General features: G+C 43.6%; 2 protein-coding genes across 2 annotated transcripts in view; one reads left to right on the plus strand and one right to left on the minus strand.

Annotated features, from left to right (window-relative positions):
- The first annotated feature begins 558 nt into the window (after positions 1-558).
- LOC127350854 (solute carrier family 22 member 23) lies at positions 559-22,740 on the plus strand. The gene is made up of 10 exons (XM_051377877.1): positions 559-1,715; positions 3,453-3,556; positions 4,831-4,985; positions 16,173-16,359; positions 16,631-16,758; positions 17,604-17,706; positions 17,932-18,158; positions 19,418-19,450; positions 19,640-19,763; positions 20,718-22,740. The coding sequence occupies exons 1-10, from the start codon at positions 1,287-1,289 to the stop codon at positions 21,136-21,138; spliced, it is 1,911 nt and encodes a 636-aa protein (XP_051233837.1). The 5' UTR covers positions 559-1,286; the 3' UTR covers positions 21,139-22,740.
- The window catches only part of psmg4 (proteasome (prosome, macropain) assembly chaperone 4), a 2,675-nt gene continuing 2,245 nt past the window's right edge, over positions 22,624-23,053 (minus strand). The window contains exon 3 of the mRNA XM_051377887.1: positions 22,624-22,986. Within this exon, the coding sequence (XP_051233847.1) occupies positions 22,865-22,986 (122 nt within the window). The 3' untranslated portion in view covers positions 22,624-22,864. The remainder of the gene's footprint in view (positions 22,987-23,053) is intronic.

Raw genomic sequence — 23,053 nt, forward strand, 5'->3', positions numbered from 1 at the left:
GTTGAGTCTCACTCCCTCGCTTCGTTGCACCTCAGCAGTGTGTGCGTGTGAGAGCTACAGTTCATTTCCCTGTCTTCTTATTACCCTGAAAATCTAATTAAAGGAGACAAACTGAGGCAAGGACGCGTATTGTGATCGTTTGACGCCCCCTCGCGGCTGACAGGCAGAACATCATGCCAGAAACCCTGACATGCTCCCATTGTCTCCTCGAACCAGTAACTAATACTGCCTGTTTATATGACGGTTATGGGAAAAATAAATAAATAAATAAATAATCACATGACGCAAAACAGCCTCCATGGGACGTTCAGTAAACACCACCACAAACACAACCCGTAGCAACATCTCCACCTGATTCTTTTTAAATCATAAATCACATTCTATCGAGGGGAAATGTTTGAATCATAATCATAACAAGGTTGATATTCAGTGGAGAGGGCAGAGGCTGCACAAAGGGGATCATTGTTGCCTGCAGATGCCCGTCAGTGGTGCAGTCGCCCTTTGAAGGCTCTCCAATCGCAGCGCATAGCGCGACCGAGGGAGGGCGGGGCTTGTTCTCCCCCCCCCACCATCTCTGCTCCGAGCCCCGCTTTGGCACCGTGTCCCATTGACTAGACGGCGACAACCAGAGCAGCATATTCCACCACGTCTCTGTGCTCAACGCCACCGAAGTGGGCAGGTGATGACCGGGAGCTCTGGTGTTCTGGCACTGGGGGACTAAGGGATGCGCGCCTCCAGGGGGTCACACTTTGGGCAGGTATGAGACCTGTGGCGCACATGGATGAAGGCGCAGCAGATGTTTAGTAGATCCCAGTGTGGATGTAGCTCCATATTCCACTTGTACACTACCAGCAGGCCTGGACCCACTCAGCTCCACATGGATGGAAGCCGCTGTAGGAGCCGTACTCATGGAATACAAAGCCCATGCTGGTGAGCATGCCTGCCTGTCCGAGTCCACTCCTCTCCGGGAGCCTCTCCACGGTCCTCTCCTCCTGACACAGTCTCTCTACTCAGACATCCACTGGTCGCTTCGAGTCCCCCTCGCCATGAGGACGAGTGCTCGGTGATTCGGTGTCTCTGCACGTCTGCACGGACCGGAGGACCCCCCCACTACTCCCCCACCCCCTTTTCGGATCGGGCTTTTGTTGGCTACACAGAGGATTTATCTGCGCTGTGGGCTTTCTTTGTGTCAAAGGGCTTAACGCAGACTGCGCGGACGGCAACAGAGCGGGGGCTTTGCTTCACCCGCTGTTGCGCCCAGCTGCTCTCTTTGTGGCCGGGCCGTGATGGCAGCCGGCCGGACGGAGGCGCAGGACCACCCGCCCGAGAACGGCTTCACCCCGCTGGAGCACCCGGTGCCCCGGCTGCTGCCGCACATCGACGGCTCGGTTCTGCCGTCCCTGGGGGGCTTTGGGAAACATCAGAAGCAGCTCGTGGTCCTGACCTGGATACCGGCATTGTTCATCGGCTTTAGCCAGTTTTCGGATTATTTCCTCCTGGCGCAGCCCAATGGCACGTGCGTGCAACCCCTCGCGAACCACAGCAACTGGACCGCGGCAACCCCGCCGGTCACCGTCACCGGTGGCGCACCCGCGCTGCAACTCAAAGGCAACGGCACCGGGGAGGGATACGGCGACGGCAGCGGTATGCTGTGCGCCTGCAAGGAGTGGAGGCTGGAGCTGCAGACAGGACTTAGTCAGAATGTGGTTACCAAGGTAACGAGTGAGCGCTCTGTTCACCATCATCATCCTCACCACCCTGTGTCTTCATCCTCACTGCCAGTCTCGGTTTAGAGCAGTCTGATGCACAAGTACTAACAGCTGGTTGACAAGTTACCCACTGACCTCTATATGAGAGGGAGTGTGTGTGTGTGTGTGTGTGTGAGAGTCAGTATCACAACATTCACACATCACAATATGGTAAATTAATACCAAATCACACACAAAATAATCAAATTGATGTTCAGTTTATTGAACTGTGCTCCACTGTTCTTCAGTAGATCATATGAAAAAAACAAAGTGGGCAACTGTCCCAGAGCCAGAGAGCTGGAGATGCACCGATAAACCCTTTTTCTCCTCCCGATATTGACTCCGATATCTCACTGCTATGTATCTGCATATTCCAATAACAATCCAACAAACTGACCTCTGTTTCTAAACGAATTGTGTCCCCTGCCGTGATTTGGTGAATGTAACTAACAGTGGAAACACTGAATAATGCTGAAGGAAGCGACTGTATTTAACGCCGATCATCAAGTTTGGCCGATATCCTGTATCAGTGCAGAACTCCAGGGGCCCTGAAAGCTCCAGATTTACTGTGTGTTAACTCGTTTGTGCTAATTTCACTGCGAATTTAATAAGGAAGACGCCATATTAAAGCAATGACATAATAAAGGCCTTCATGTGCATTATATAACCTAATCTTGACACAGTGGGCCCCTGTGTCAAAATCCAGCCTTAAAACCTTCATTATTTCAGTGTTCTTTGCTTATATGTTGCATATTTTGAAGTGTTTAGCCAATCTGGAGTCAGGTCTAGCAAAGAAAAACTGTACATGTTACAGATAGTGGTAGGAACCCCCCCCCCCCCTGATGTTCATCCTGCATTGCACTTGTGTAAAATATAAAACTCAAATAACTGTTAGTTGCTTCGAATCTAATTTAGACACATCGTTTTGTATACAGGATGAAACTGTACGCTTACACCACAACACCATCACCCCAGCTCTGGCACGTGTGCGTGAATGATATCTGTTTTCTAGGTGCTAATAGCCCATACATAATAAACCCATACTGACTGAGTTTTCCACATCACCACCGGCTATTTCCCAACCAAATTCATAAGTCATAACCAATAATTGTCTCGTTCTTTCCTCCCCTCTTTGCTCCTCTGCACAGTCGGAGGGCTCAGCGGGGAGTTCTGTAAATCGTTGTTAAACACCAACACTATTTTCACACACAGCTGAATCTCTCCGCTGGCCTCTCGTAGATACTTTCAGGGTCGTGCACAGATATAAAGAACACATCGTGCTTCCACATGTGTCCTTGGCTGAGCTTCAGATGCTGAGAGCTGCAGCGGTGTGTGCACTGACCCATGGGCTCAGAGGAAAGAGCAGAAAGCTATTGATTTCTGTTATTATTGACACGCGCCCACATTCACACACATGCTTCCCTTTCTCCCTCACACACATATAGACACACACTTTTAAACCCCCCAAAAGACGCACATTTGAATACACGCACACTCATCAGCCTTCATGAATTATCAAAACAGTGAGTCAGAGTTTGACAGACTTCTGATGAGAGAAGCCCACATTTCTTTTTGTTTCTGTGCAGCTTTCAGATTAAAAACTGCTCACTGATGTTTAATTCCCTTTTATCTTGTTGTGGGTGGTTCTCTCTGAAAAGTTGACTAGTGTTTCTCTCTTTTTCTCGTTTTTGTGCCGTGTTTCAGTGGAACCTGGTGTGTGACTCAGCCTGGAAGGTGCACATTGCCAAGTTCTCTTTGCTGGTGGGCTCCATATTTGGATACCTAGTGATGGGTGTCATGGCTGACTGGTAAGCTGACTCTTTTATATCTGTTTTGTGCTTCTATACAACCTCTTTTAACTTTGAACGATCCATTCACCTATGTTACAAAAACGATATTTTCTCACTTACATTGGAAACTGTTTGGGAAAGGGCAGGAACCTAAAAAAAACCACTTGTGATTAGATGAACTATCTGTTTCTTGTGGGCTTATTGCAGGATTACACTGGGTATTTGGCAACCAAAATGGGCCCCATTTGCGTTGCCCGCTCTGAGCCCATGCTCTCATTTCCCATTAGTGACCCAACAAGGACCCACAGATGGAGCCCACATGGGTTTACCCATGAGGGGCCTACTTAGTTGACCCAAGTGGGCCCCAGATACCCATGTACCATGTTACTACAAGGTACCCATGTAGTTAAGCATAACCCATGTGGGGCCCACATATACATGTTAGCTAGTGCGGCTAAAAGCAACTCAAAACAAACACCAAAAACATTTTTATATTATTCTTTTAAATCCATCTTACTATTTTCCCACGAGTCTTCCAAGTTCACCAAACTGTCTTAACCAGAACTTGTTGCACACGGCTCGTTTCGGGTGATGAATTCCACCTTTTCCTTCCTGTAATATCGTCATTAGCCTGTGGCCCTCCATGTGTGGGCAAGAATGTTTTTAATTTAAAGTATGATAAAATTGGTGAATGCCAAAAATTCTTTCAAACTGGTTGTACATCCCTCTCAAGAACAAATCTGTTTGTACAAGTGGCTCTTGCAGCCCATTGTCCTCATTAATCTGGCTAATCCACAGACTTTACTGTCAACTGTGATGATTTAATCCGTAGTAAGTGGCTCCTATAATAACTGTCTAGGATGTTGCTATTAAATTATTTGAATGACGTTTTTTTAAAGCTGTGACCACAAAGAACATCTCAAAGATGGACATTTAAAACCAAATGTATCTGAATGGCTGAGTGAGAAAATATGTTTATTTGTAATTGGGTGAACTGACCCGTCTGCAGCCTGTGAGCCAGCTGAGCTGCCTCGTGGGAAAAAAAGTCCCTGCATTGTGTTTGGGATCAGTAACTATGGTAACAATGTAAAGAAATGTGCAGGCCAAGGAGGCCTCAGCTCTGACCTGACCCATTGACCTACTGACCCCCTTTAGACCAGGAAGGCCACAGACTCTGCAGGACACAATGACTGGAATGGTCTCTTTCACCTCGACTGCACTTCAAAAAGCTTCATTTCTCAGTTTGTGACAGTTTTTAAAGCTACGTCTTTCTCCTTCTGCTTGTCTCTAAGGTTTGGTCGACACCCAGTGTTGATTCTCTCGGTGCTTTTCATGCTGGTGTTTGGTCTGAGTGTTGCCTTCTCTGTAAACGTCACCATGTTCAGCACCTTGCGCTTCTTTGAGGGTTTCTGCTTGGCGGGCCTCGCTCTCTCCCTCTACGTGCTCAGTAAGTACACGCTTTGACTTCCTCGTGCCTGTCTGCTTTTTCTTTGGTTTCTGCTCTCCAGCTGCTGTGTTTCCTCATCCGTCCTCTGTCGTGTATTGTCTTTATTTGAGCTTTAATGCCTGAGTAGATCCTCGGAAGGGACGTAGAGGAAAACATTTTCAGGGGGGAAAAGGTTATTTTACGTTCTCTTGCTAAACTTGGGAGAAATGTTTTGGTTTCTTTTATTTCTTCTCCCACCAGCAGAAACTACAATCTCTGCAAACTGACCAGAAATCCCAATTACTGAAGCTTTATCCTCATATTATGATTTAATGGAGTGAAGTGATATTCTGGGCCTCCACTAACTCCACTGTCTTCTGCTTCCTAAAAAGTTTTACCATTTCTGATAAAATGTCCAGTTTTATAGTTCAGTTTCTAATATTGGTTTGTTCAGACATTTAATTAGTTTATATTGATAAAGGCTGGTGGACTGTACAAACACCAGTGACTGCAGGTTAAACTTTCAGCTGTATCTGGAATTGTGCATCACCAACAAAATGAAATAATGATGGAAATAAGTTCACTGACAAAGTCTGGTACCTTGTATTTTATAAAAGGCCTATATTAAAATGTTGTAAGTAAACTGAACCAAAACAATCTATCCTTTAATCCATAGAAGTGTCAAAGTGTTCACAGTCCAGTTACTCTTCGAAGCAAAATACCCCCCCTCACCTGTGCTGTTCCTCCTGGGACACCAATTAGTTGTAAAAAGCCAAAGTTAAAACCAGAACCTAATTCAAAATCACACTGACACTTACGCTATCAATAACACTAATTATCAAAAACAAAAGGCTTAAATTAATCTTACTGAATTGTGTGGTTCGTTGTCTACGTCTCCATGGAGATGGTACATTTCTACAAAAAAAAAACAATCTTAATCTTAATCTCTGGTTAGACGAGGAGGGCCAGTGCACTGCGGACAATTTTAGATTTTTTGAACATTGTTGATTATAAACAAAATTACAGCCCTTTTAAACCAATTTAACATCTGCTTTAATTCTGTGAGAGAACACAATCTGCTGTTCCCCCCCTCCCCATCTTCCTCTATGTCCCCTCTGTAGCTCTGCATACAGTAATAGCCCGTGGCCAAGGTGTTCTTATCAACACCAAACTGGCTGACAGCATTTTTATTTCTCCTGAGAGCGCCCTCACCCGCCGCTGCATTCCCCACTGTCCCCTCTCCCTGCTGCCGTCCCCCCCTCTTTCTCACCCTCTGTAGGCCTCTTCTCTTTCAGGCCAGTGGGAGATTAGTCATACATTATGCGTGAAGCGAGGGCAGACTTTGAGCCTGGGCGGTGGGGCGGGTTTTGTCCCTCTCTGCAGGGGTTTCTGATAAATCTCGACTGAACTGCTTCTTAAAACAAACAAACAAAATGGACGCCTCCGTGCCGTCTGCCGGGAGAGCGGAATTTAATCTGTGATGTATACAAACAAACACAAATAAGATTGTCTTTTATGGCCCTGGTGTGAGTGGACTGTGATTCATATCTGCCTTATATCATGGGTATAAGATGAAGACAGCACTGTAACAGGAGTATGGCTGGAGATACGAAGGAATATTGTGATTAACGTTCTTGATTGCCACCCAGAAATCTGTACAATAAATCATGTTACAGCCAGAGCCGAGGCATCATTCATTCATTCATTCAGTTAATGTTTAAGTACATTTTGTGTGAATTTTATTAAATTTCAAAGCCGTCTGCACACTGCCAGGAATACACATTTGTTTTAAAATGTTGCTGTTGACCTAAAAGTAGTCAAATTTCAAAATTACTTGAATCTGCCCTCAAAATGTTATTTAAATAATCCAGGGTACTGTAGCACTCCCTCCAGGGTGCTACAGTAAAATGCATATCAACGAGTGGAAGGTAGTAATGGCAGATGAGTATACGGTGCTGCAGGAATGAGACCTAAAACCTGGAACTGAGTGGGTTTTTGTTTCGACGCCTGAAATAATGTCTGTGGTTAACAGAAGCTTAAGAGATTTTCCTGCTTTGTTCTACGACATCGAATACATCAGTAAATACCCCACCAATGGACCCCCCAATGGAAAACTCCCATTGGCTTTTTGTTGAAGGAACCAGGTTGGCCTACATCATCCCTAAAGGGCTAAAGAATTTGAGGAAAATATCCAATTACAATTATTCTGACCAATATTGAGATTTAAATTGCAATTCTTATCTATTAATAAGATTCTTTTACATGTGTAGATTTAGACAAAACAGTGAAATTGCTTTTCTTTTTGAATTTCTCTCTTAATTCTTTTAAACCAGTCAGTCAGAGAAAAGGTGTTCTGTATGACATTCAGATTTAATCTGTATTATTAAGAACCAAGTCGGGTGTATCAGAGCTTTCAGGACATTCGTTCATAATTATGGAAACATGACGTGAATGCATTTAAATCTGCGGTCAGTCGGCAAAAGTACGATAGGGGTCGTGGTGTGTGTGTGTGTGTGTGTGTGTGTGTGTGTGTGTGTCTTGAGCTGAGAAAGCTCTTTTTAAAGATTTCGATTCCTTCCATGGTGCTAAAAACTCCAGCTTGGCCAACTGATCTTGTTCTTCATGGTTTCTTCTTAGCACTTTTTACATCCAGCTCACATTTCCTCATTTATGTCACACACACACAGACACACTTTTCTCCCGTGCTTACAGTCTGTTTGCTAAACAGAAATACCTGTAATGGGAGGCAATTTTCCTGTATTTCTCTAGTTGGTGTGCTCAGTCTTGACAAGGATAAGTAACGTGTGTGTGTGTGTGTGTGTGTGTGTGTGTGTGTGTGTGTGTGTCTGCTGTTTGCGTGAGAGAACAGATTGTATGCACGCACTTTGAAGTGCAACAAAAAAGGTGTTGGTGTGAGTTTGTGTGTGAGGTGTTTGTTGGTTGTGTGAGGTGTAGATGAGTACAGTAGGAGGAACAGTCGGCTGGCTGCCACAGAATGACTCGCTTTGAAGTGAATTCACGTTATGACAGCGGATAATAGACGCTGCCATCCCATTAACAGTGAAAAACATGTAGAATAACAGCACACAGCGTATCATGGCAACATTTAAAGCTTCCAATAAACACATCCTCAAAGGCTGAATAGGTACTGACACAGGCTGTGAGATGGATGCAGAATTGGACCCTGAATATGAGATTTCTCATTACTGTACCTCTGTTTGTGCTTTTATTGTTTGCCGAGAGAGGCACAGTAATCACCCTGCAGGACAGAAACAGTGCAGTCGATCAGTATTTTGGCAGTGACACATTGTTTTCTTGTGCTTCCTCTGTAGTCCAGTACATTGGATTTTCAAAATGAATATGAGGCTGAAGTGCTGACCTCCAGCTTTAATTTGAAGGTTTTCACATCCATATTGGATGAACACTGGACTCATAGCTCTTTTTAAAACACCGTGTAGCAGGACAACAACAATATAGGATGTTTTTCCTTTTTATACATAGTAAAGTAATTGGACAAGTGCTATAAAGTTCAGTAGTTGTCATGATTAAAGAGAAACTTATTATTACAACAACGTCTAATTTGAGCAGTTTTAAGCATTATGGCACTTGGTAATAGTGAGACTGCTGCTCACCAAGTCTCCCATCTAACCAGGGCCGACCCTTCTTAGCTTCTGCGATCAGACAGGATCTTAAGGTTGTGCTTAGGGTTGTAAAGCTGTGAGATCTGGGAATGTGGCAACACTGCAAAAAGGAGCCCTGTAGGGAAAGAAACACAGGCAGTCAAATGATCAATGAATCCTATTTGGAAGAGAAACTGTCCATTTTAAACATCCATCAAAGTCAACAAATCGACCTCCTTGCTCCTTCTACTTACCAAAGTTGCGTGCTCATAGCTTTCTTCTGCAGCGAGGGATTGTTATCAACATTTTGGGTGCCCACCTCCTAAAGCGGTTCAGATAATCTCATTTCATTATCTTGACATTGACCTGCTACACTGATACACCGGATACTGAAGCTGCACTGCTCAGGAACAAAGCAATAGAAAAGAAAAGAACGGTCAATAGTACAAAAATAAGACCAGGGTTGTACATTTATTCTTTAAAATGTAGGTCTCAGACTCTTTGCAGTTTGACTGTGTGAAGGCTTCGACCCACAGACATCAGCACTCTTGATATCTTCCCCTGGTGATGTATTTTTTTGTCTTCTGCTCCTCAGTGGGTGAAGCACATTATCAGTTGGATTGAGGTCACGTAACTGACTCGGCCAGTCAAAAACATGTTACCGTTTGTCCTTGGTTGCCTTGTTTCTGTGTTCAGTATCATTACCCTGCTGCGCCGTGCTCGAAGTGGGGGACTGTGTATACAAAGGGCCAGATGTTTACAGCCATTATGGATGCAAACAGCCTCAAATTAAAGCTGAAGGCTGGCACTTCAACATCAGAGTCATTGTTTCATTTCGAACCGAACAAGTGGAGCCAACAATATCAAAACACGGCACCATCGTAAAACTGCTCTGTAATGTAAAGTAATGTTTAAACACAACGGAGGCATATTATTGTAGACTGCGAGACTGCGGAGGGCTGAATAAGCTGCAGCGGGAAGCAGCTCAGACAGAGAAACATGTAGCATGCATATACTGTATCATGGATGATTGTACAGTAAGCATGCATGTGTATGTGCTGCTGTTGCACGGACACATGCGTATTATTTCCCCACAGAAAGACTCTTTCTGCCTTTTCTTTCCCTCCTTTCACCCTCTGTCGCTGTAAAACCAGCGCTGATTTTCTGTTTCTAAATCCAGCAGCTCTCTTGCCCTTTCCATTTTCACTCTGTGCTTCCCTCGACTCTCCTCTGCCCAATTCTTCCCATCCTCCTCCTCCTCCTCTCTCTCTCTCACTACCATTTTATTACTACCAGCCCTAGTACCCCTCACTTCCTCATTTTCTCGAGGCTCATTTGAAATCTCTCATCGTCCGGTTATCTCTCCGCAGCACCCAGCGCATAATAAACTCAACTGGAGCTGCCAGCAGAAGCTTTAGTTTGCTTTGCTAATTTAGGTGTGTGTGTGTGTGTGTGTGTGTGTGTGTTTTTGTTGCACTAATTCTGCATGGGTTTATTAGTTTGTAATTTAGCCCCTACCTCAGGCTCATCCTCTGGGAGCTGTAAGGAAAGCGCTTCTGCCTCCTACTTCCTTTTACTTGTTTTCTCTGCATTTCAGGACAACACGCTGTATGTATTTCCCTGCTTGCTTTCATGGCTGTCCACTATCCAAACTCATCTGGATAATATTATGCTAATACAAGCGTTTTTTGGGCAAGAAGCCGAAAGCCTCCGTTGGTTTGAAAGGGCTGCTCCTTCACAGCAAACAGCAAATGTAGTCTGCTTAGATTTACAGCAGCTATAATGGATTCCAATGACAACTCAAAGTCACAGCAAACATCAAACGTCCATCAAAACCTCTCAAACCACTGCTGCTGCATAATCTACTAAATCTCTGCCATTGATCCGTTGGCTCAATATGTTCCCAACAATCACTGCTTCAGTAAAAAACGGCTACCTATGCTGTTTCCTGTGCAGATTCAGAGCCCTGGTGAGGCGAGGGTGCGACACAGAGGTAGTGTATTGAGCTGTGAGTGTTTGGATCCAGGCTAAACACTTCAGACTTGACTTGGACTGAACGTCTGAGAGAGTGGCTGTGATGGCGTGAAGTTTCAGGTGCCAGTGAGACAATGAAATATGATCCAGGAAGTCCAGTTTAAGTATTAGAGCCATGAGTTTGAAGGCTAATCAGACACTGCAACGGGCTTTAACATCATGAGGAAGGATTTGAGTGTTTTTACAGTTCTTAGGCAGCTGTCATTTTGTCTCTTGTTGCGATGACCACCAGGTAAACAAGATAAATATAGCATTCATGTTTCACTTGCACATATTTGATCTTTTCCGGATGATGTTCGTGGCATTGCGTTCCTGTGACAGTTAGGGCTGCAACTAACCATTATTTTCATTATTGATTCATCTGTCGACCATTATCTCAATGAATCGATTAGTTGTTTGGTTCGTAAATTGTGAAAAATGTTGATCACTGTTTCCAAGAGTCCCAAGGTGACGTCCTCAAATGGCTTGTTTTGTCCACAACCCAAAATATATTCAGTTTACTGTCACAGAGGATTTAAGAAACCATAATGTTCATATTTAAGAAGCTGAAACCAAGGAATCTGGAAAAATGACTCAAGACAATAGTAAAATATTTGTCGACAGTTGACAACAAACTGATTAATAGACTAACCGTTGCAGCTCTATTGTTGGGCTAGGTTCAACAATCTTGCCAGAGTCTTCTGCGCTGGCCTCCCCGCCATGTTTACAGACTTGCTTCATTCATATTAATAAGGAGGGCTGTAGTTTACTCGGTCTGAACGCAGCCATAAAATTTGACTGCCAATTGACTTGATCTGAAACTTCAAAGCAAAAACATTCAGTTTGAACTTGTAAAATCCCAGAACTATAAAACATTAAGCATCAGGCAGGTGTTGCCAAATGCAGTTATAACAGTCACCATTCGGAGAAATGAAAGACTTTCTCAGAAAGACTCAGGAAGTCCTCCTTGAGGACTTGAGACTTGTTCTGACACATATTTAATTTGAACTTGCTGCAAAAGATAGACTTGACAACAGTTCTGCTGTTGTTTGGCAGAGGAGTAGCTTATTCTGTCATTTTAATAAAAGGTTCTATAGATGTTTTGGTATGTTTCCCCCACAAAATTGTGTCAATATTTGAATTTATTGTGCATGCTGTGTGGGTCCCAGCTGACTAGAGCAACTCGAACAAGCAGAATGTTTCAGAGCCACTTTTAAAGGCCCACAGGGAAGTGAGTGTTTGGTGCTGAAAAGTTAGGATTTTCAGCGAGTGAGGTTTGCAGCAAGGACCCAAAGGAATTGGGCTGCAGTTTCTTTTACACAAGTGAGACAAGGTTAATATCTTCGCCTCTTCCTCTCTATCTCTGCTCCTTAGAGACTTGTAGGTAATGACAGAAACATGCAGGATACTGTATGGGAGTGTGTGGGAGTGTGTGTGTGTATTTTTTTACGAGCTGGGGGGAGGACTACTGCTGACTCAGCTGGGGAGAAGGACTGTCCTGTCACGCTGTGCCCTTGTCAAGCCTTCTGTTTCCCATCCCTGACTCGCTATGAAGTCATCCACCTAAAACAGAAACTGAAATGTATTTTCATTATTGATTCATTTTGTTTAGTCTAAAAAAAATGCCAGAATCTGACCGTCGGTCCAAATCTCAAAGGTATTCAATTTACAATGATAGAAAACAGAGAAAAGCAGCAAATCCTCATATTTGAGAAGCAGGGACAAGCTGATGTTTATGCTAGGAGCATGGTTATAGGGATGGCGATGTCTATAAGTCAGTTGGTCGGTCTACCACATTGGTCAAGATGAAATATTTCAACAACTATAAGGTGAATGTCTATGACATTAAGTACGGACAATCGTGTCCCCATCAGGATGAATTCAACCCCCAAAGATAGCCAGTGTACGACCTCAGTAGGTAAAGAAGAGCTGCAAATTGGAAGAGCTGTTTGGCTGTTTGTTTTATAAAACCAATACATTTTTATTTGACCAACTAATCAGCTCCAATCTCAACATTTACTTTAGCTTTGGGCATTTTATCCGATGTAGTGTCTCATAATGGACGCCTCGCGACGTCCTGACACAAGGACGAGCCTGTGAGTCATTTTTTTGCCTTCCTTGACCAAATTCCACAACGTGTTCCAAGCGTTGACCAATAAGAGCTCAGAGCGCTCTTCAACTGTAAACACAGCGGCGCGAAACAGGAATGATGCTGTCGGTGCTACAAGGTGGAAGTGTGAAACAGTATCGTACACACAGCTTTAGACGCCATTGTTTACATTCTTGTTCCTGGAAGTCACCTCCTTTACCGATTACACTAGCGCATTGATAAAAGCGGCAAGATACGATTGGTTGGTTGGGGACCAATGTGACCATCTTAACAGACGAAAACATTGTGTCGTCTGAATCCGGCAATAAAAACATTTGATTTCTGACGTTGTCGTAAAGCATGTCGTAAGAAATGATCAATATTATCTGCTATTCATTTTCTGTAGGTTGACTAATCTACATTTCTCCCTCCAATCTCTGCACCCTGTATACATCCACACACACACACACACACACACACACACACACACACACACACACACACAGACTGTGGTTCTCACTCTGAACTCACGCTGTTAGCAAGCCAATTGTCTCTGCACTGTGTTCTCATGCCCCAGGCAAGGTTAGCAAGGGAGCAGCAGACAACAGAAAGTGTGTGTGGTGCTGTCAGCCATTTGTCATCAAAGATTACTTCGGCCATTAGATCAGCTGCTTTTTGTTGCCCTCCCTTTGTTTTTAGCTTTCCTTTCTTTCCATTATAGTTTTTGTCTTCCACAGCCTCTGCAACTGTTTTCAGCTTTCAGATGTAAAGACAGTGGAGAAGCTGCTTTGGTGAAAGGAGGAGGAAGGAGGAGGCAGAGGAAGGGGGTACGGAGGGTGGGTAGTGGTGGGGGATGGTGGCTTTACAAAGGGTGAGGGAGCCACTTCAGCCCTGATGAGCAAGAGGGAAGAGTGGGCAGGAGGGGGGTGAGGGAGGATCAGCCCACATGTCGGGGGGGGCAGTGAGATAATCAGCACAAGGAGAACCATTCTCCCTCTCAGCTGGAACAAAAGGTCCCTGCCAGTGTGTGTGTATGTGTGTGTGTATGTGTATGTGTATGTGTGTGTGTGTGTGTGTGTGTGTGTGTGTGTGTGTGTGTGTGTGTGTGTTGATGTCCCAGTAGAGTCAGCAGGATCAGAAACCTCCCCAGAGAGTTGGGGAGTGGTTTTTGTTTTGCGAGGTAGGTTTTAGGGATGCATTACCTCTGCCAAGTGCAGTTGATTACACTAGTCTGTGTGTGTGTGTGTGTGTGTGTGTGTGTGTGTGTGTGTGTGTGTGGCTCAGTCTGATCAATGCCTATTGGCTGCTGTGAGCAGGGGTACCACAGAGACACAGTTGTTTTTCAGTACAGACAGACAGGGAGCTAACAGTGGTGGAGAGTAACTGAATACAGTACATGTAGACAAACACTTAGAGGTCCAGTGTGTAACATTCAGGAGGATCTATTGGCAGAAATGGAATATAATATTCACAGGTATGTTTTCATTAGTGTATCATCACCTGAATATAGGATCCGCCATGTTTCTACAGTAGCCCAGAACAGACAAACCAATCACTGCCTGGGTATAGCAGTGCTGTCATTTCAAATGAAAGGCAATTTGTTTGAATGAATTCACATAAAGTATCTTTTAACACAAAAAAACACGTAAAAACTATACTGTAGGATCAGACATTTGCTTTTACCACAGCAATGGGCCACATATCTCGCATATCCTTGGATATAAATCTTGCTCTCCTATCAGTGATGGTATTTTTAAGAGCTTCTGGCAAGGGGCCAGATGCTCCGCCCGTCTGTGGTGCCTCTGCTCCGTAGCATTAAAAAGGTTAGACAGCTGTTTGTACAAAGTGGACAGGATCTTCTACACATTGGACCTTTAAATGCAATAAGGTGTATACAGTGGTGGAAGATTCAGATATTTTACTAAAGTACAAATACCAATGTGAAAATACTCCACTACAAGTCCTGCATTCAAAACCTTACTTAAGTAAAAGTATGTATCATTGCACTCACTGTGCAGTAAAATGGTCCCGGTCAGTGTTTATTATGATATTTTATGGGTTTGACCCTTTTACTTTTAGACATTTGATCCACTGTTTATACAAAAATATTGATTTGTGAAGCTTTAAAGAGTAATTATGGGTTCATTACAACTGGGAATTTCAAGGGAAAGCAAAGCTAAACTGTGAAATTATTACTCAAACATCCATCAGAGTTAACTGACCGACTTCCTAGGTCAGCTATGTGCTACCTACCTACCGACATTTCGGGTAATCTGGCGCTCACAACCCGTCTGATTGTCTGACCACTCGTGTTTCTCGCCTCGTCGTATTGTAACAAACCAGAATTCTCCTTTTAGGTAAAGATTTGAGACTTTTTTCACTCTGTTGTATTACGTCTTTTACTTTAGTAGATGTTCTAAATACGTGTTACATCAATGGCTGACAGACAGACAGAATCTGTTTGTCTCCTTTGGTGCATGAAGACAGGGCGGACAGAGAGCAGCAGACAGGCAGGTTAAGGATTACGGGTCAGTGTAATTTCCTAGTTCCTACAGGGAGGACTTCTGGAGACATTAACTCTAAACCTGTCCGTCTGGGGCTGAAGAGAAGAGAGATGAAGGGATTTCCAGTAATTCCTTTATTTTCTCTTTCCCAGCCTCCCTGTCTTGTTCTAACTGAATGATTTTCTTGTCCTTTCTCTTATCTGAAAATCTTTTCTTCTTTCTTTCTCTCCACCTTGTTTCTCTGCCTTCTTCTTGCTAGTCTTTATTATCATTCCTCTGGTGATTTCACTGCTGAATAGAGGGACTTTTCCGTGTCCTTTGGGGGGGTGGGGGGTAAAGTAATTTGTATTCTATCCCTCTCTCTCCTCCCGTTCCCTTTCCTCCCCCTCTTTTCTCTTCTTCTTCACAATAAGAAGTGACGGTACATGAGGCCAGGTTAGTGCGCCTCCCTTCCTCCTCACCCACCCACAATGGTCACCTTCAAAAAGACCTTGCCATATGGGCCAGACCATCTGGACTGTACCATGTTACAGGCAGCAGGGGAGGGGATGGGAGCCCAGTCGGGGGGGAAATTAAGTATGGTTACAGTGAAACTCTCACGGAGCAACTGAACCGCCTCAAAAGATTTGGTGTGTAGTCCATCCTAAGTTTATAAAGAGGTTTGGTGTTACACTAGTGCGTTCTCAGGGGGAGGATCAGTAATAGGAGGCCTCAATAATTCAGAGAGGAAATTCAATACTGGCTCCACCATTAAACAAACACACACATCACACTCTTCCAGGCCATTAAGGCTGTTGCTTAGTTTATGATGGCAATCAAATCCACACATACAGCAATAAACATCATTTATATATATATATATATCTATGTATATACACATATATATGAAAGTCTCCATTGGTGCACCAACGACACATAAATCTATATTTTATGTGAAACTAAATGTTCCTCTTTCTCTCCTCTCTCTGCCTCTTTATTTTAGGGATCGAGCTTTGTTTGCCAGCCTGGCGTTTCTCCATGACCATGGTGGCCAGTTTTCTGATGGTGGGCGGGCAGCTACTGATGCCAGGGGTAGCCGCTCTGTGCCGTAATTGGCCAGACCGGGATGACTGGCAGGTCCTGCAGATCGTAATAATCAGCCCTTTCGTTCTGATGCTGCCCTATGTCTGGTGAGTCCCACCCTCTGAGGAATTCCACAGCGGGAGGGGGGGCAGATTCTTCTTGCACTGAGCCAGGCGATGGCTTGTACAGTACACACTGCACTACACAGTTCTGAGCACACTCTGCCTTTACTAACAAACAATACTCTCTTTCTCCACTCGTTTGTCTTCTTCCCCCCTTCTGTTTCTTCTTCTTGCTTTCACAACATATTCTGTTCTCGTCTTTCTTTGTCTGCTCCTTCCATGTCCTTCCCATTTCTCCCTTTCTCTCCCTCTGCAGGATTTTTCCCGAGTCGCTGCGCTGGTTGCTGGCCACCCAGCACTACAGGCGGTCCAAAGCCATGATGCTGCGCATCGCCAAGAAGAACCAGGTTGACATGACAACCGAGCCGAGTGGAGTTCTTTCAGGTGAGGAAGATTTCAGGAGGGACATTAAAGAAGATGATTGATCCATTTAGCTGAACATTTACACTTTATTTTGCTTTATTCATTTCATTATTTTAGTACGTCATCTAAACGTATGTTGCAGCTGCTTCTTGGTGTGTGATGAAATGGACATGCAACAAACACAAAGACACTGACTCACATACAAAGTGTCTGAGATCTCCTTTTCATGTATGCAAACATGTTGAAGTTGTATTTCTTGACTGCTCACATGATGAAATGCAACTGCAATCAGACAAACAGATACATGCTTCTTTTGAGCTTTGGTGATTTCTCACTGGAAGATCAATAAAGTCCCGAGCAATTAGTTTAATATAAACTCCGTTTGTGGTTCATTATTACAGAAGATAGTGGATCACAGTTTCCTAGAACCCAATGTCACGCCTTTAAATTGCTTTTGTTCAATTAAACAGAACAAAACCAAAATATATTAAATCTACAACAAAACAATGGTGTAAACTATCACATTTGAGAAGCTCAAACTAGTGAATTTTAATAAATGAACAAAAAAGTGAATTTATTAAATTGTCTGTGACATTGTGGAGCTTTCTTTCACTTTCACTTTTATTTCTCTCCTGTCTGCCACCAACAGCTCTTTCTACTGCCTTAGTGATTGACTCATTGTTTCTGCTTCTCCCAGTGGCCAAGCAGACAGATAGATGATAAGAGTGGGCAAAGGGATGTGCTATATCTACCCACAGGCCCCACAGCACATTAACTTGTCTGTGCTAAAGGTCCCTTTGCGGCCGGTCTCTCATTACTTTCTGAAAGGAAAGGTCTCAAGGTGTGCGTTTCATGTTTCCTACCAGAACTGGAGCAGGAGCTGCACAAGAAACCCCAGAGGACCTGCATTGTGAAGATGATGAGCACGAGGAACCTGTGGAAAAACATTGTGGTGCTGTGTGTCAACTCGTAAGTGTGTCGCGTTCGTGGCTAGGCTTGTACAGTTTTTTTTTCTAATCAAAGCCAACATCCGTTGTGTTGAGAGAGCATGAATTACACATGAGCTCGTCCCCCAGAGAGAAACGACGGCATGTATGTGGGTGTAAAGCTCGCACGCCCCGTGGCAGATTCACGTCTCAGGTGCCACCTCCCCTGTCCGCTTTCTTATTGTGTGTTTGTGTGTCGTTCGTACAGACTGACGGGTTACGGGATCCACCACTGCTTCGCCCGCAGTATGATGGACCCGGAGGCGCAGCCCACTGCTTTGTGCCATGCGGACTACTACACTATGGCTGGCATCGCCGTGGCAACCTGCCTGGCGCTTTGCCCCGCGGTCGGGTTGATGGGTCGACGTGGAGGGCTGCTCACCTTCATGATCATAACAGCCCTGGCCTCGCTGCTACAGCTGGGTTTACTCAACTGTGAGTAATCACACACAGAGAAATATACAGAAGTGTCACTAGTTGACCTTTTGCCCTGTAACCATAGTTACGATTACTAATTGGACCGACTGTATGCATATTTTACCAGCTGGGGCTAACTAGCTAAATAACTTTGATTATGTAGTTAAAGGTCCAGTGTGTAACATTTACATGGATCTATTGGCTCAAATGGAATATAATATTCATTGGTAGGTTTCCAGCTGTCTTTATCTACAGCGAGGTCTTCTTCTATGGCGGGTCCGCCACGTTGAACCACCATGTTTCTACAGAAGCTCAAAACTGACAAACCAAACACTGGCTGTAACGTTAGATGGGGCCTTTCACGTTTTTCACGAGTTTTGTGGCCACCGTAGTTACCGCATTACTATAGAAAAAAAACCCACTTGAGTAAAGACACACAAAGATGTATCTCTCTTTTACAAGAGAAATGTTTCAAGCACGAGCAGTAACCAATGAATTTAGTATATAAATGCTATGTCAGCATAAACGCTGATAAAAAGTTAATTACAGCATCATTACAACCGGCTCTCAGTGAATATGTCAGTCCTGAATGATGCTTTTTATAATATAACCTGACAAATGAATACACTTACCTAATGTTATGCTATCCCTTGACCTTGGAAGTAATGCTATTTTATAAATGTAAGTAGGTTGACAGCCAGGCATGCAAACATTAGCTTTTTAGCTTAGTGCTGGAAAACTTCATACCTTACACCTTTCTGCTCTTGTATTTTTTGTTTTAGAAAGGATGGGCAGAAAACTCAAAACTGTTTGCATGGTGGATTTTGCCTCATACGCTTCGCTTAATCTTGATGGATTGTTAAATTGTAATTGGGCAATTTTTGTTCTCAGCAAAAGTCAAAGCTGGAAAAATCAGTTCAGAAAGTTATGAAAAAACTGACTTGGACACATATTGCAAAACAAAGTTGAAATTCAACTAGGGAAACTAAGATGTACTTGCACATTTTGCACGCCATCCCTGTGTCATTAAAACAGTGCAGACTGCAGTTCAACTCTCTCAGTCTAATAGCCTCCCCTCATTGTCCCTGTTTTGACCTACATATGCAGTACAGAAGTCATTATTTCAGGCCTCAGTGGTAAACTGTTCGCCCGAAGGCTTTTTTTTTAAATTCCACTTGTTTTGAGTCAGCACTGTGCTGCCCTTTGTGCTTACTAATGACATACTCTTCCTCTTCTTCCTCTCCTCTACTCCCCAACTGCTTGTTAATGGAATCCAGTGATTGGGAAGTACAGCCTTCGCCATGACACAGGTACGGCTACAGTTTGGTGATTTGTGATTTAAAATGATGCACTGAAATAGTCAATAATTCTGTCGAGCTGAGGGTTAGGCTATGATACTGTTTCCTGTAGTCTGATTGTAAGGTTCCTGTGCTTTATGTCAAATGAGCTGTTGTTTGTGTTTGTGGCATACTCATGTTTTCTTGTCCTCCTCTGGACAGTTCTTCGAGACTCCCTGAACAGGAGATTCTCGGTGGCCTTCTCCATCATCGGCATGTTCTCCTCTCACGCAGTCAGCACACTCAGCATATTCTTCTGTGCTGAAATCACTCCAACTGTCATCAGGTGAGCCTGGATGGTCATAAACGCATAATACAACACGTAGGGGAGCCGTATTACTTTCCATTGCACCTATACATACAGTGGCTGATGAAGCATAGAGGACAAGCTCTAGGCTGTGTCCGAAATCACTTCCTTTATGTTACCTATGGTGAACTCTATTTACAGCACTATGTGCCATTTTATGTGTCCACATTCTAAGTATAAAACTTGTGCACTATGTAGTTTCCTTAAAATTGAAAAGTGTGATTTATTATTAAAGTAAAGTGAGTCATTAAGTAGGTTTGAGTATGTAGCACATTAAACTTACACACAGAGTTTCCACAGCAGGCAGAAAAATGTGTGTTATTCTTAATTTATTGAGATAAAAATGTTTTCCGCCACTCGGCCTTCATCAGTGTCACAACTATGCAGTACAAGATGCCCCTTAAATAGCAAAAACACAGGTGATGCCCCTTTAGATGAGTCCCAAACTGTCTACAGTACAGTATACAGTGTATTTTTCCTTGTTAGTACAAAATGTTAAAGGACATTGATTTCTTGTGTACTAACTGCAGAAAGAGCACAGTATACTTTAACATTATATTTATATATTATATATATATTACTGTATAGTCCGTACTGTATATCATTACAACGTATAGAATCTGTGGACACAGCTCTTGTTCTCATGTTGCTTATTGGCTCCATCTTGTGGTGGAGTTTGGACTGACAGGTGAGTATGGACTCGAGGACGCTCTTAAAGGTTTCAGGATGCTTCAAACGAACTAGTTTGTCTGAAAGGAAACGTGTTTATACCCGTTGTGTGGCCACGCTTGAAGGCGGGGCTGAAAAGTCTGCCGTCGTAGAGAAGGGTGAATTGTATAAACGGTGGTAAAGGACACTTTCAGTAGGAATGACCATTAGAAACAGTTTGGAAAAAGGGCAAAAAATACTTACAATACCTCTCTCTCTGTGCAGGGGTGGAGGGCTGGGCCTGGTTCTGGCCAGCGCCGGCTTTGGCATGCTCACCGCACCCATCATGGAGCTCCACAACCAGAAGGGCTACTTCCTGCATCACGTGATCTTCGCCTGCTGCACCCTGTTGTGCATCATCTGCCTGCTGCTGCTGCCCGAGCCGCGGGGCCAGCCCCTGCCGGAGAGCCTGGCCGACGGAGAGTCCTTCACCCGTCAGACCCTGCTCCATCCAGGAGAGCAGCACCTCCTTCTCGCCAAGAGTGACGGGGACTACTCCCGCGTCCACGACACGCCGTTACACCTCACAGCCACTGGAGGCGCTACAGTGGCGGTAGCCACCGCTCTGGCAGCGGTACCTGCCTCATACGCCCTGGCGACTGGCGGGGAGGTGATTGGAAACCGTGCCATAGCCAATGGGGTGTGAGCATCATAGCAATAGTCTACTACAGTGCTATTAAATTGCTCAAGCATTAACCTGACTGAATGGTGAACTTGTGGGAAAAAACTTTTAAGGGAAAAAAGAATCGTTGGATGAACCAGATGAACTCTTAACAGTGAGGTTTGAGATGGTGACGATAGTGCATTTGTGTAGTTTGTAGTGACTATGATTCATTCAGGAGTTGCCAAAAAAATATTGTACTGGACTAAGTTTATCTGAAGTCAGTGTGTTGAATATGTCTTCAAGTGGTGTTGGTGATTTTCTTGCACTGCTGTCCGCTCTGTCGAGAATGATTTACAGGTACAAGAAACAGACGCAGGCAAGCGAAGAGGCAAAGTAGAGCGACTAGCTTTCAATAATGTGTGCTCTGTGAGTTTTCTGTTTGTAGTTTTGACTCGTTGGGAGAGGATTTCACTGCATATAATTCTTTATAAGTTATTTTGCACTAAATGTCAGAGACACAATCAAGTGTTTGTGATTTTATGCCAACACATTGGAGATCCAGGGATTGGCTAAACCACTACCACTCTTTGCATGAAAGGGCACAAATACTTTTACATGTTTATTCTTCTTATTTGTGGTCCCTCTACTAGAAGTCCAATGTGGCACTTTATCCTTAGAGGTGAGGTCAGTGTAGACACTGATTTTTAAAGAATGCATTACTGCTGTTGGTGTGGGTGTATGATGGTTGTCTGACGTGACGAACAGCCGGAGACCTTTGGCAGACTGTACGTGTAGCCGACGGAGACTGTGGGTGAGACTGAACAAATCTGAGAGTTGAACGGACATTCGAGTGTACTTCTGTATGTCTTATGACGCATCTCAGCATTTAAATGGCTTTATCGTGATGGCTCTGTTCTTTTAACAAAAACAGAGGATGTAATTTAAGAAAACCAGTATTTATTTTGTCATGCTGCCAAGGGCAATTTGTTGCTTGAAATACCTCCTTAATTAGCAAATATTTCCACTCCAACTCTCACTCCTTGTTCTCTGTACCGTGGTAATGTTGTAATCCTGCTCTTAGGATGTGTAACTTCTAGCCAGAAAGCACAATATTTTACAGTTTTTTGAAATAAACGTTTGTGAAGATTAGAATAGAGCAGAGTCGTCTGCATAGACCTGGCATAGTCGTGATTAGTGTACATTTATACACTTTACTATGTAAGTATCCCTTAGGACTGCATAACAAACGTAAGGTATGTATACATGTGCCATTCATTCATAATGTATCCACCTTACTTTTATAGCATATAAAGCACAGTGAATAGATAAACCATCCCATAAACCATTTTTATGTCCAAATGTACCTGAATCCACAGATCCAAACATCCTCCATTTTTTAAACCATATTTAGTACACAGCACGTATTTTGAACACCCTGTATGGTTTTGCTAGTGTGTATGTTTTCAACAGTTAAACACTCTGAGAGAGAGAGAGAGAAAAAAAAAAAAAAGAACTCAACCACTAATGCTGTTTTCTAAGTGTTATTTTTTTAATATGATGCATTTGTACAAAAAGCCATAGGCCTACATGTTTTGATAATAAACCACTTAATTTATTATGTCAATAAAAGAACACTTGATGTGACCTGTCTGTGGTTATTGTGTCGGGGGGTTCGATTACAGTGTCGGAAAGCAGTATAAAAGTCAAAAGAGCCGGAGAAGCTACAGTCGCCCTACATGTCCTCGCTTCAATAAACGGTCAGATGTGTTCAAAAGTGTTCAGGGTGAAGCTCCAGCTCCTTTTTGATCCTGTTCTCCACCAAAAGACTGAGATTGGAGTCCGTCATTGGAACACTGTAACTCACGTATACTTGCTTTTTGGTCTTCTTTGCTGCAAGAGGGACAGAAACACAATTATTTCAGCTTTAGTTTCGATGATACACACAATGGTTTGCTAT

Source organism: Dicentrarchus labrax, unplaced genomic scaffold, assembly GCF_905237075.1.
Source record: "Dicentrarchus labrax unplaced genomic scaffold, dlabrax2021, whole genome shotgun sequence".
In the NCBI taxonomy this organism is placed as follows: Eukaryota; Metazoa; Chordata; class Actinopteri; family Moronidae; genus Dicentrarchus; species Dicentrarchus labrax.

Coding starts and splice junctions, on each gene's coding strand:
- LOC127350854 (XM_051377877.1), top strand. CDS start 1,287: ATGGCAGCCGGCCGGACGGAGGCGCAGGACCACCCGCCCGAGAACGGC. Junction 16,360..16,630: donor CTGATGCTGCCCTATGTCTG/GTGAGTCCCACC, acceptor CTCCCTCTGCAG/GATTTTTCCCGAGTCGCTGC. Junction 19,451..19,639: donor CAGCCTTCGCCATGACACAG/GTACGGCTACAG, acceptor TCCTCTGGACAG/TTCTTCGAGACTCCCTGAAC.